The sequence below is a fragment of the Hoplias malabaricus genome, chromosome Y (assembly GCF_029633855.1).
Source record: "Hoplias malabaricus isolate fHopMal1 chromosome Y, fHopMal1.hap1, whole genome shotgun sequence".
Lineage (NCBI taxonomy): Eukaryota > Metazoa > Chordata > Actinopteri > Characiformes > Erythrinidae > Hoplias > Hoplias malabaricus.
In genome coordinates, this window is record NC_089820.1 from 84172073 (window position 1) to 84186186 (window position 14114).

Sequence of the window (14114 nt, forward strand, 5' to 3'; positions counted from 1 at the left end):
AATAGCTAAAAAAACAGACCGTTTCTAGACTCTGTCCACAGCACCGCACACCATCGTCTTTCAGACTAATTTGATTAAATACGATTAAATACGTACTTTCCTGTCGCCGCTAACAACAGGTGACAATCTTCAATAGCTTTGTTTTCACTGTGTTTATAAACATCAGATTGGCCGTGTTAGACACTAGGAGTGATGGGGAAGAATGTTCACCAAATGTGTTTTCATACTGACCTCTCATTAACAGTTACATTCAGAATTTAGGTCTCTCTCTCTCTCTCTCTCTCTCTCTCTCTCTCTGTCTCTGTCTCCCCCTCACACACTCACAGTCTGTCTCTCTCTCTCACTCTGTCTGTCTGATCTGATTCACCCAGGAGGGCTCAGGTGGTGAGGACTGTGGACACAGTGAAGAAAACCAGAGATTGTGAGAAGTAGTGAAGCAGAAAGCTTTATTTAAAGAGAATAAAGAGAATGTTAAAGTTCTAACTGTAATTCTGTGTTTGGAATCTGTTCTTTTAAATGTTAAGCCTTTATTTTTATATATAAAGTGTACATTGTGTTTGATATCATACACATGATTTATTTTATCAATAAAATTTTTAAATTTATTTTTTAATAACTTTTCAACCAAGTTACATAAGACTTTAAAATCAACTGTGCAGTGTAGACATTAATCACACTAATCACACACACACTTTGGTTTGTCTGTAAAATTAAATTCTTGATTTTTGTTACATTTTAAAATTTTTTGAAATCAATAAATCTATAACAATTTGCTTAAAATATGAAAAACAATTTACAAAAATTGTTGTCATTCGTGAACATTGGTTGTCCATTTATTTAGTATCTGCTACAATATAAAAAATATAAATATATATATATTATATGAATATTTATTTATTATTAAATTATTATTAAAAAAAGCTATTAGCTCCACTGAACAACTGGTGGTTTCAGACTAGTCATTTTCACATTCTCTGCTTCATAACTTTTTTATTTTTTAAGATTTTTGCACGAGTATTTAATTTATGTAAACATAAAGACAAATAAAGAGAAATCTGCCTCAAGCAAATCATGCGCAATCCTTATTTATATTTATAAAATAATAAATAAATATTCATATAAAATATATATATATTTATATTTTTTATATTGTAGCAGATACTAAATAAATGGACAACCAATGTTCACGAATGACAACAATTTTTGTAAATTGTTTTTCATATTTTAAGCAAATTGTTATAGATTTATTGATTTCAAAAAATTTAAAAATGTAACAAAAATCAAGAATTTAATTTTACAGACAAACCAAAGTGTGTGTGTGATTAGTGTGATTAATGTCTACACTGCACAGTTGATTTTAAAGTCTTATGTAACTTGGTTGAAAAGTTATTAAAAAATAAATTTAAAAATTTTATTGATAAAATAAATCATGTGTATGATATCAAACACAATGTACACTTTATATATAAAAATAAAGGCTTAACATTTAAAAGAACAGATTCCAAACACAGAATTACAGTTAGAACTTTAACATTCTCTTTATTCTCTTTAAATAAAGCTTTCTGCTTCACTACTTCTCACAATCTCTGGTTTTCTTCACTGTGTCCACAGTCCTCACCACCTGAGCCCTCCTGTGGGAATCAGATCAGATCAGATCAGACAGACAGACAGACAGACAGACAGACAGACAGACAGAGAGAGAGAGAGAGAGAGAGAGAGAGAGAGAGAGAGAGACCTAAATTCTGAATGTAACTGTTAATGAGAGGTCAGTATGTAAACACATTGCTGTGCATTCTTCCCCATCACTCCTAGTGTCTAACACGGCCAATCTGATGTTTATAAACACAGTGAAAACGAAGCTGTTGGAGATTGTCTTCTGTTGTTAGCGGCGACAGGAAAGTACGTATTTAATCGTATTTAATCAAATTAGGCTGAAAGACGATGGTGTGCGGTGCTGTAGACAGAGTCTAGAAACGAATGCACTTTGTTGCGATGTCAAAAACGGTCTGTTTTTTTAGCTATTGAAAGGAAAAGGAGCATATATTAAATGCACCGGAGCGTCCATAAAAACAGTGTGCATTGTTCTCTGTGTGTGTACCATTCAGAATATGTAACCCTCTGTCAGATATAACCTTATTTTGAAAAGGTATTGACGCCGGAAAACCGAATATCGAAAAGAAAACTAACTTTACCGTGGTAGGTACTCAAACCCTGTCTGTCATTTAGAGGTTGTATTTACAGTCTGGGTTAATACTGTGGTAGACTGCTACACTGAGTTAAAGGGGTTAATACTGTGGTAGACTGCTACACTGAGTTAAAGGGGTTAATACTGTGGTAGACTGCTACACTGAGTTAAAGGGGTTAATACTGTGGTAGACTGCTACACTGGGTTAAAGGGGTTAATACTGTGGTAGACTGCTACACTGAGTTAAAGGGGCTAATACTGTGGTAGACTGCTACACTGAGTTAAAGGGGTTAATACTGTGGTAGACTGCTACACTGGGTTAAAGGGGCTAATACTGTGGTAGACTGCTACACTGAGTTAAAGGGGTTAATACTGTGGTAGACTGCTACACTGGGTTAAAGGGGTTAATACTGTGGTAGACTGCTACACTGAGTTAAAGGGGCTAATACTGTGGTAGACTGCTACACTGAGTTAAAGGGGTTAATACTGTGGTAGACTGCTACACTGGGTTAAAGGGGCTAATACTGTGGTAGACTGCTACACTGAGTTAAAGGGGCTAATACTGTGGTAGACTGCTACACTGGGTTAAAGGGGCTAATACTGTGGTAGACTGCTACACTGAGTTAAAGGGGTTAATACTGTGGTAGACTGCTACACTGAGTTAAAGGGGTTAATACTGTGGTAGACTGCTACACTGAGTTAAAGGGGTTAATACTGTGGTAGACTGCTACACTGAGTTAAAGGGGCTAATACTGTGGTAGACTGTTACACTGGGTTAAAGGGGTTAATACTGTGGTAGACTGCTACACTGAGTTAAAGGGGCTAATACTGTGGTAGACTGCTACACTGGGTTAAAGGGGTTAATACTGTGGTAGACTGCTACACTGGGTTAAAGGGGCTAATACTGTGGTAGACTGCTACACTGGGTTAAAGGGGTTATTACTGTGGTAGACTGCTACACTGGGTTAAAGGGGTAATACTGTACTAAGATTTCCCTGTATTAGCGGCTACGAAGCTAATAGCTAGCTAGAATTCCATCTGTGAACGTGATGGAGGCCGTTTACATTGAGATATGAACAGTGCTGTAAATATTAACACGTTAATATTTTTACACTAACTTTTAACAAAACTTGGCCACAACATTCTTAAAAAATACATTCTTTTACAGATCCGGTGAAGTGTTAGCGGTGGTATTTAACGTTGTAAACTGTTGTTAGCGTAGAACGCTATCCACTCACAATAATTCCTCTTGAGACTTATCCATCTTTAGGTAGCTCACAAATCCATGAACCCGCAGGTTTACAGAGCTCACCATGAACTGGATTCATTCACAGAAATAAGACACAAACAGAGGACATCAGTATCCCTTTTTATTGCAAACAAAAGTACAATACCTCGAAATGCATGGCGTAACATAAGATACATTGCTTAAATAATAAACACAACAAAGCTTTCAGCATAAATTCAAGTTTATGGACTTTTTTTTTTGTTCCTGATCATGATACTTAAGCAATGTTCTTAATCTGGGATACACTGTCCATAAAGAATTCCACTTTCTATTACATCCTGGGAGTGAATAAATTCACCCAAGCAAAGCGCACGCAGTCACAAGCATCACACAGTGCCATCGAATATCGGCGTAAAACCACAACAATCTCAACACCTTGTGATAAAATCTCTGCACAACGAAATCTGACATTGTCACCCACTGCCGTTTAACCACCTTTTATACTAAAGATGTTGTAGCCTCCATTAAAAAACCAGCATCATGATTATTACTACACTAGTAAACCAGCATTCTGGAAAACAGAAACACAGCAAATGACACCATCAGCACATTTGCATTTTACATACAACACACACAAATATTTCATAGTCAGAACTGTGCTATCACACCGAAGAGAGTGAAGTCGTCGTCCAACCAGAGACTACAGTACGAGGTTTGTCCACTGCATAGCTGTGTCCGGGAGACATCTTTCATAAGGGACAATAAACTATATCCAACTCAACGGGAAAAAAGGAGAAAATAAAAACGCTAATCTCTCTGTCTGAACCTCACAGTGAAAACATGGTTAAAGTGCTAACGCAATCGCAGTGAAAGGCAGCAGCATGCAGTGCCCACCGTAGTGCAGCCAGCCGTCCTCCATTATTTCAGTTACCACCAAACTGCACTTCCTCACTTGACTTTACACCTCGGTCTACAAAGAAAAAACTAATCCAAACAACAACAACAAAATCCATCTAAGGACTTTTGCCAAAAAGTCAAAATGGCACCTTTTTCCATTGACCTCAAATTTAAAGTTGGCCACCAACACTGTTTTCAGGGGTCTTTACAACACTGTCATGCAGTTTCAGAAATACACAGGAAGTCTGTTTGAGACGACACACACGTGAAGGACCCACAATGCTAGTTGTGACATAGAATACAATCTTCTGTTATTTGTTACATATATTTGCTACATTAGCTCCAGTGCAATGCTAAAGCAGCAAACTTTAGACACCAAACATGGCTCAACTGAGTAGAGAAAGCGGAAACGTACGGATGTGTACCTTTTGATTTTTTGGCAAACTGTTCCTTTAGTATTGCTTCACTGACTGCAGCTCCTTGCTTTGAGAGAATCCCTGATTAACTCACATTCCAAGTCTTCAAGCTCTTCTTTTCATCCATGTTTCAACTCAACAGCTTAGAATTGGCTTCCAAACCCCTTTATCTGAGTTGTTTTGACCTACAGTAAGCCCTTGTTTTGGAAACCTGCAGTCGCTCATTTACGCAACAATCTCTTTTAAATAAATAAATAAGACACAAACGCAAACGGTAAAAAGCCAAAATATAATAAAATAATAAAATAAAATGACATTCAAAGTCACAAACTTGGTTAATATTATGATTAATGTGTGGATGGAAATCAAAACATGCAACTTTTTATCAGTCTTCTTCAAAAATAACCCATTTTCACATCCTCTGTAAAGCTCTGTACAGAATCTCATACGGAATTTTTAAAAAAATGATTGCAGTCGCTAATGCTGCACTCGAGCGGTTAAGTACAGTTCAGGAACCCTTGTCATGTAGAAGCCAATAGAGACAGCACACACACACATGCACACACCCTCCTCTCTAGTGTGTGAGCATCAGCAGTGGTCAGAACCACTGTAAACTGGGTGTGTTGAGTAGTCGGGTCTAGGTGGAGCAGTATAGAGAGAGATTACAGTACAGTGCCGACCAGTACCCCTAGCCATCCAGCTTATATGGGCTTGTAGAGCAGAGAGGTAACATACTTTTTCTTATATCTGTGTGTGGCACTGAGGACCATTACACCATCCTAAAAACGAGGAATGAAAAAGACAGCAGTGTTAGTGAGATGTTAGACATTTTCTTGATACTGGAAGTGATTTAAACTGAAGGGTGAGGGGTTTTTGAACCATGTTCTATACCTTTATTGAGAGAGCGTATAGATGGTTGAGCATCACATGGTTGGGCTCAGGCAGAAGAGCTGGATCACACTGGAGACAGTTGAAGGATTGCCACATTCAGTAGATGTGTAACCCACATGGTGCCACAATAATTCAGTAAGCAGTGGAGGTTCTGATTACAAGCAACATTAGAGAATACATAGGATATAGACACAACATAATCATTTAGAGCCACTGTCCGCTCATTTGAATACTTCTAACCATCACCTGAGTTTCATGATCAATTCAATATGAAGTAGCACTGCCTTGTGTCAGAGGGAACTACAGTGTCTTCTTACGAAAGAGAGACTCACTGATATGTTTGTATCTTTGTTGAGGATGACTTGGAGGAGGTGAGGCGGGAGGATGGGCGGAGCTTTGAAACGTTCTTCAGGTCGGAACACGTACACTTCCTGTCCGTAAGGACCGGGCGGAGAGCTGGACAGATCTAAACAGGAAGTTACATCACGTCAGAACTTGGCTTTGTTGCAAAAGGAAGTAACTGACACTAAACATTCAGTTCCATTTGCCTTGAGTCTCTAAGCTTGTCAAAACACGACGGCCATTTCATTGTGAAACTGAGTGAACCAAAATAATGAAGGTCACAACAAATAGCAGCAAATAGCACTTCTTCTTTATGCTTTTGTGCTTAGTGTAAAGAATTAGTTCCCACTCAAATTATATTAACAACGTGACGCAATATGTTCACACAACTGTATCTGTGAGGAAATCAATGCGTCATTGACGGATTAAACAGTGTTTAAAGGCTAAGCACCACTTAATGGACCTCCATGAATATTCCACATTATTGTAGTTACTGACAGATATAAGTATGAATTAAAATGAAAATAGCAGCTTAATGTGCTTTAAAACTGACAATTTTATTAAATTGACGGAAAAACCCGAGCTCTCTACGGAAATTCTCGAACGCGACCGTGACGTCACTGGTGGACAACAGCTGAACAACGCCGCGGTAAAACACCGTTATGACTGACTGTTATGACAGTATCTAGCTAAATAACCAACATTATTCATGACAATAGCCTAGCAATAAGCTAAACTCAAATGTAGAGGTACCGTTATTCTTGTAAATGTGATCGAAGTCGAACTCGAATTCATCCGACACTATAAACCTCCGTAATGCAGCTACGTAGCCGAGTATAATCTGAGCACCGAGTTTAGCGAGTCAAGCTAACGTTAACTAACACCAACTAAAACAGGCGAAGTGAGTGTCCTTACCCTGTTTACCTCCATGTTACAGAGGCTCTTGAACACCTTTCGTTGGTGTCCTTACATGCCCATATTGTTGGAAAAGCGCCAGTGAAATGAGCTACAGATAACGGAGTGAGCGGATGGTCCTTTCCAAAGTGCCCGTTTAAAGTGGACAAATTTAGTCCATTTTCTGGATATTTTGGGATCTTTGGGCCATTTGTTCACAGATGTCCCACTGTACATTGAATGATTGCAGCCAAAAACAACACACCTTTTCCTCATTTTGCATTAAATTAAGTGCAGCTTCTAGAGTTGTTGTCCACCGTCTACGTCACAGGCAAGACGCCTAGTAGAGTTTCCCAACACCGCTGGGGGGGGGGGGACACCAATGGTCTTTTAAACCTTATTCCTTGAATTAGTAAGAAATAAAATCAATAAACACAAGTTAGGAACTCAAATTCCACTGTATTTATTTGTTTGACACTTTCATATCGCTGGTGCTTAGCCTTTAAGGGTGTTCCTACTTCCTCAAAAACCTCTCACGATCGGTTGTAAGTAACAGTGAAATTAACTTTCTCACCTGAAGTATCAGAGCACTCGAGTGAGTCCACCTGCAGCGCATCAAACACCTCAAAGTCAGATTTCTTCACCTGGATCAGGTTATTGATGGTGCCCATCTGACTCGTCACTACTTGCTGCAGATCCAAAAACAAATTAGTTTTTAAACTTATTTTCCACAAATAAATTATAAACGTCCACTTTTTCTCAGATTTGTAGAACTTTTATGAAGAAAAACTATATTTCAAGAGATCAATATAGAGCTTCATATGAATGTAAGAGTGTCATTTACCTCAGAAGGGTCATGAACCCACTGCCCATCAACAAAGAACTTGTACTGATGCTCTCCCTCAGGCAAGTCCAAGATTGCCACAAAGTCATTATGGCTTGTGTAAAAAAAAAACAAAAAAAACATCAGAAACACATTGACTCATTAGTATGTTGTTGTTTTGAATTCACAGCTTTGAAACAGTAACACATTATGGTTTAACGTTTAACAGTCTACAGGAATACGCCACCGCACCTTTAAATGACTCGGGGATGTCTGCGTATTTAGAGCAACTACCTTTTATTGAGTGGTATCTTGGTGCTCCAGTTGTTGAAAGAGCCTGCAATGTAGACTTCTTTTCCCCCTCCACCCCATCGTATAACCGTGGGACGTGCCTGTGGGCTGGCTTTTACCAAGTCGTCTAAATCTGGAGGAAAATCCTTCTCACCATGCGCCTGGGGGAAAATCACAGCTTGACTCGTGCACACGATGCTCCAGTGTTCAGCTTACATTACTTTCAAACACCACTAGTCCTTACTAGAGGGTACCTTGTGTTGAGCAATGTGTGAATGTCAGTGAGAGACTTTGGGGCAGGTATCCACACAAATGCTATTTGTATGACCTATCTGTAGCTCAAAACAATTGAGCTGTGTGTCTGAACAAGGCCTTACTGGTTTTATGTTTGGGTTTTCTTAGACATCTCTCCAATCTGGATCAATGTGTACATCCAGTTAGCATCTGCTCTACTACAGAACAGTACAGGGCTGTGCCACATCACTGTCCATACCTTGATATCAGGTCCATGAGTGTTGAAGATATTAGGGTCATCTGTGCTGTCTACCATCTTGCTCGGTTCATGGTCTTTGTGGCTGCCACCACTGTCTGACCGATGGCTCTTTGCCCCATGGCGCTCACCAGATACTCTATCACTGGTGTTACCCATAGTTCACCAACACAGAAAAACCTGCTCCTGCACAATTCCAATTCAGGATCAAGTGTCTGCAGAACACAAAAGTAGAACAGCAAGCATAAGCATAATTATATATGTATTTACGTAAAGCAGAAGAGTGAGATATGAAGCAATATACACTGACCATTCATAACATTATGACCACCTCCTTACTTCTACACTCACTGTATATTCTCCCAGTTCCACTGACCATACCACAGCATTCAAATTATAACAATAATAATGAGAAAAACAACATAAAATAAAGCTGTATTTATACAGCAGCTTTCACACATCAAGGATTCAACTCCAAGTGCTTTACAGTACACAAGACCTAATACAACAAAAAAAAAAAACTAATATTTTAAATATAATAAAAAGATGCGTGTCCACGTGTGTTTCCTCCGGGTGACTGTCTGTAAGGAGTGTGGTGTGTTCTCTCTGTGTCTGCGTGGGTTTCCTCCGGGTGACTGTCTGTGAGGAGTGTGGTGTGTTCTCTCTGTGTCTGTGTGGGTTTCCTCCGGGTGACTGTCTGTGAGGAGTGTGGTGTGTTCTCTCTGTGTCTGTGTGGGTTTCCTCCGGGTGACTGTCTGTGAGGAGTGTGGCGTGTTCTCTCTGTGTCTGTGTGGGTTTCCTCCGGGTGACTGTCTGTGAGGAGTGTGGTGTGTTCTCTCTGTGTCTGTGTGGGTTTCCTCCGGGTGACTGTCTGTGAGGAATGTGGTGTGTTCTCCCTGTGTCTGCGTGGGTTTCCTCCGGGTGACTGTCTGTGAGGAGTGTGGTGTGTTCTCTCTGTGTCTGTGTGGGTTTCCTCCGGGTGACTGTCTGTGAGGAGTGTGGTGTGTTCTCCCTGTGTCTGCGTGGGTTTCCTCCGGGTGACTGTCTGTGAGGAGTGTGGTGTGTTCTCCCTGTGTCTGCGTGGGTTTCCTCTGGGTGACTGTCTGTGAGGAGTGTGGTGTGTTCTCTCTGTGTCTGCGTGGGTTTCCTCCAGGTGACTGTCTGTGAGGAGTGTGGTGTGTTCTCCCTGTGTCTGCGTGGGTTTCCTCCGGGTGACTGTCTGTGAGGAGTGTGGTGTGTTCTCCTTGTGTCTACGTGGGTTTCCTCCCATGGTCCAAAAACACACGATGGTAGGTGGATTGGAGACTCAAAAGTGTCCGTAGGTATGAGTGTATGAGTGAATGTGTGAGCGTGTGTCGCCCTGTGAAGGCCTGGCACCCCCTCCAGGGTGTGTTCCTGAATTGCGCTCAGTGATTCTGGGTAGACTCTGGACCCACTGCCACCCTGAACTGGATAAGAGTTACAGACAATAAATGAATGAATGATTATAAGCTTGATTTCAGAGGAATGTTTTAAGTCACTTGCTAAATATTTTATAGTAAAATGTTCCAGAGTTTAGGAGCGTATGATGAAGGCTGCTTCCCTAGTTTTATTTTGAGGGGGTTTTGGAATATTTAGGAGGCGTGATGTAGGGGACCTGAGAGCTTTTGAAGGGACATAAAGCGACAGAGATTCAGTGATGTAAGGAGTTGCTAAATCATGTAGAGCGTTACGTCCAAGCAGAAGGAATCTTAAATCGACTCTTAACTAGTAAATAATTCATGAGAACTGAGACCTTGTTTGCAGCAGCACAGGACTGAACATCAGACTATTTTAGTTAAAGCAGACTCTGTACTGTGGTAACCCTTAAAACCCAACTGGAGCTTCTCCAAAATACCATTTTCATTTAACAAGCTTATCAGTATTTCTGTTTTTCTAGTATCTTGCTCATGAAGGGTTACTCTGATACAGACATTTAACGGCTGAGTATAACAGGCGTGATTTCCTTAGCAGTGGTTTCAACAACACAGCAGTTTTAAATGCATTGGGAAACATTACAGATTCAATAGAAGTGTTGATTCACTCATGAAGACATTCAAAGACACTACTGTCATACCGTCCTGCAGAATTATTCCCTAACAACAAATCTCATGGTTTCTAGCTTTTCAGAGGGCAGAGTTACTGCTGTTACTGACAATAAGAGTTTCTAATTATTATGTTGAGGAAGAGGAAGAAGCTAGGCTCCTTCAGAATGCCCAACAACATCTCCTTCATCTGAGCTCAGTGTGAACAGCTTGGAAACAAGGAGGTGAATCTCAAATGGCTCCATACTCCCTATGTAGTGCATTACTAAGGTCTTAAATTAATAGTCCCTGACTATAAATGATACATGACATAGTCAATATAAAACAAACAGGAAGCTGCCCTACTCACTGTCTAACATTTAACGCTGTATTTGGGTCTGGACGCCAATATTTCGTAGCTGACATAGTGCCCCATGTAGGGAGCAGGGAGCCATTTGAGACACGCCCTTGGGCTGTACGGCGCTAAGACAAAATACAAGCGGATACATGTTGTAATTCTGAGGCATCTTAATGTTGCTCAACCGCACTTGATCCCTCACTGTATTCGACGTTATTTGGGGGTTTATAAAGCGACCGGCTGTTGTCAACAAGAGTCTAAAAGTGCGACACAGGTTCAACCAAACCGACAGAGCCAACGTTTGTTTACACCAATAATAACGAAGCCCTCTAACTGTCGTGCGTTAGCCTGCTTCCGCCAAATAAACACGGTACATACTTCACATTAGAGAAATATAACTTCTGTTGTAAGAAGCGGGATTTGTACTCGCTCGGTCCTCACCAGCTGCTCCGTTATTTTAGGCAGAAGTTAGACAGCTAAAGTATGACCGGGGCTGACGTTAACTCGGCTGCAGCGTCAATATAAAGCCGATTAACATCCAGTGAAATGTCGTATGACCGCCGTGTTTAACCCACACCTTTCAGAAATCATGAACAAATAAAGGAACCTCACCGGTAACAGGTTAACCGTGTTTTCCGCGCAGATTTTTAATCCAACTTCAACATACTTCAATGAACGTCTACGGCACGCCACACAGCCAAAATACCAACTATTACAAACGCGTTTTGTGCTTAAAGGAGGGATCCACCGATTTTTCACATTTTCCACATGTGGTTGAAAAGTATTTTTGTGGAAATGTGTTCTTCAGTGGCCAGGAAAAGTCAACGTCATCTTTGCATCTGTAACGTGGCCCAACAAGGCAGGTGTGTCTAATGGTGTGTAAAATGAGACTGTGGACACTCTGTTTAAAAACTTCAGTCTGATAAACTCACACACACTGCAGCGCTGAGAATGACCCCACCTAAATAGGCCTACCTGCTTTGTAAGTGACCTTGAGCAGGTCCTGACCATTGAAGAACTGAGTGAAAAAATGGCTAAATGTATGCAGAGCAATGGGTGGATTACAGTCTGTGACTTTGAGGTAGCTGAAGCTTATAAATTATGAATAAATATGGAGACAACATGAGAAAATGTAGAAAATAATAAGAAGGAAATGCATTAATAAGTTAAATTGGTGCAACAGGTCACACAGCTCCAGGGACTTGGAGGTTGTGAGTTCAAGTCTCGCTTCGAGTGACTGTCTGTGAGGAGTGTGGTGTGTTCTCTCTGTGTCTGTGTGGGTTTCCTCCGGGTGACTGTCTGTGAGGAGTGTGGTGTGTTCTCTCTGTGTCTGCGTGGGTTTCCTCCAGGTGACTGTCTGTGAGGAATGCGGTGTGTTCTCTCTGTGTCTGCGTAGGTTTCCTCCGGGTGACTGTCTGTGAGGAGTGTGGTGTGTTCTCTCTATGTCTGCGTGGGTTTCCTCCAGGTGACTGTCTGTGAGGAATGCGGTGTGTTCTCCCTGTGTCTGCGTGGGTTTCCTCCAGGTGACTGTCTGTGAGGAATGCGGTGTGTTCTCTCTGTGTCTGCGTAGGTTTCCTCCGGGTGACTGTCTGTGAGGAGTGTGGTGTGTTCTCTCTCTTTGTGCATGGGTTTCCTCCGGGTGACTGTCTGTGAGGAGTGTGGTGTGTTCTCTCTGTGTCTGCGTGGGTTTCCTCCAGGTGACTGTCTGTGAGGAATGCGGTGTGTTCTCCCTGTGTCTGCGTGGGTTTCCTCCAGGTGACTGTCTGTGAGGAATGCGGTGTGTTCTCTCTGTGTCTGCGTAGGTTTCCTCCGGGTGACTGTCTGTGAGGAGTGTGGTGTGTTCTCTCTATGTCTGCGTGGGTTTCCTCCAGGTGACTGTCTGTGAGGAATGCGGTGTGTTCTCCCTGTGTCTGCGTGGGTTTCCTCCAGGTGACTGTCTGTGAGGAATGCGGTGTGTTCTCTCTGTGTCTGCGTAGGTTTCCTCCGGGTGACTGTCTGTGAGGAGTGTGGTGTGTTCTCTCTCTGTGTGCATGGGTTTCCTCCGGGTGACTGTCTGTGAGGAGTGTGGTGTGTTCTCTCTGTGTCTGCGTGGGTTTCCTCCAGGTGACTGTCTGTGAGGAATGCGGTGTGTTCTCCCTGTGTCTGCGTGGGTTTCCTCCAGGTGACTGTCTGTGAGGAGTGTGGTGTGTTCTCTCTGTGTCTGCGTGGGTTTCCTCCAGGTGACTGTCTGTGAGGAATGCGGTGTGTTCTCCCTGTGTCTGCGTGGGTTTCCTCCAGGTGACTGTCTGTGAGGAATGCGGTGTGTTCTCTCTGTGTCTGCGTAGGTTTCCTCCGGGTGACTGTCTGTGAGGAGTGTGGTGTGTTCTCTCTGTGTCTGCGTGGGTTTCCTCCAGGTGACTGTCTGTGAGGAATGCGGTGTGTTCTCTCTGTGTCTGCGTAGGTTTCCTCCGGGTGACTGTCTGTGAGGAGTGTGGTGTGTTCTCTCTATGTCTGCGTGGGTTTCCTCCAGGTGACTGTCTGTGAGGAATGCGGTGTGTTCTCCCTGTGTCTGCGTGGGTTTCCTCCAGGTGACTGTCTGTGAGGAATGCGGTGTGTTCTCTCTGTGTCTGCGTAGGTTTCCTCCGGGTGACTGTCTGTGAGGAGTGTGGTGTGTTCTCTCTGTGTCTGCATGGGTTTCCTCCGGGTGACTGTCTGTGAGGAGTGTGGTGTGTTCTCTCTGTGTCTGCGTGGGTTTCCTCCAGGTGACTGTCTGTGAGGAATGCGGTGTGTTCTCCCTGTGTCTGCGTGGGTTTCCTCCAGGTGACTGTCTGTGAGGAATGCGGTGTGTTCTCTCTGTGTCTGCGTAGGTTTCCTCCGGGTGACTGTCTGTGAGGAGTGTGGTGTGTTCTCTCTGTGTCTGCGTGGGTTTCCTCCAGGTGACTGTCTGTGAGGAATGCGGTGTGTTCTCTCTGTGTCTGCGTGGGTTTCCTCCAGGTGACTGTCTGTGAGGAATGCGGTGTGTTCTCCCTGTGTCTGCGTGGGTTTCCTCCAGGTGACTGTCTGTGAGGAATGCGGTGTGTTCTCTCTGTGTCTGCGTAGGTTTCCTCCGGGTGACTGTCTGTGAGGAGTGTGGTGTGTTCTCTCTGTGTCTGCATGGGTTTCCTCCGGGTGACTGTCTGTGAGGAGTGTGGTGTGTTCTCTCTGTGTCTGCGTGGGTTTCCTCCAGGTGACTGTCTGTGAGGAGTGCGGTGTGTTCTCTCTGTGTCTGCGTAGGTTTC

General features: G+C 42.5%; 1 protein-coding gene across 1 annotated transcript; it reads right to left on the minus strand.

Annotated features, from left to right (window-relative positions):
* Positions 1–3553: 3553 nt before the first annotated feature.
* LOC136678212 (5'-AMP-activated protein kinase subunit beta-2-like) lies at positions 3554–11818 on the minus strand. Its single transcript, XM_066656170.1, has 8 exons — positions 11470–11818; positions 8461–8672; positions 7971–8128; positions 7698–7791; positions 7428–7542; positions 5950–6083; positions 5618–5686; positions 3554–5505 (listed from the first exon to the last, which is right to left on the minus strand). Exons 2-8 carry the CDS (start codon positions 8614–8616, stop codon positions 5428–5430), a joined length of 804 nt encoding a protein of 267 aa, XP_066512267.1. The 5' UTR covers positions 8617–8672; positions 11470–11818; the 3' UTR covers positions 3554–5427.
* Positions 11819–14114: the final 2296 nt, after the last annotated feature.

Bases quoted from the DNA above. Each gene is read 5' to 3' on its own strand.
- LOC136678212 (XM_066656170.1), bottom strand. From the start codon at position 8,616: ATGGGTAACACCAGTGATAGAGTATCTGGTGAGCGCCATGGGGCAAAG. The intron at 8,129-8,460 runs GTATGGACAGTG...ATTTTCCCCCAG, and splicing joins CTCATGGACCTGATATCAAG to GCGCATGGTGAGAAGGATTT. The intron at 7,792-7,970 runs GTAGTTGCTCTA...TTTTTACACAAG, and splicing joins AAGATACCACTCAATAAAAG to CCATAATGACTTTGTGGCAA.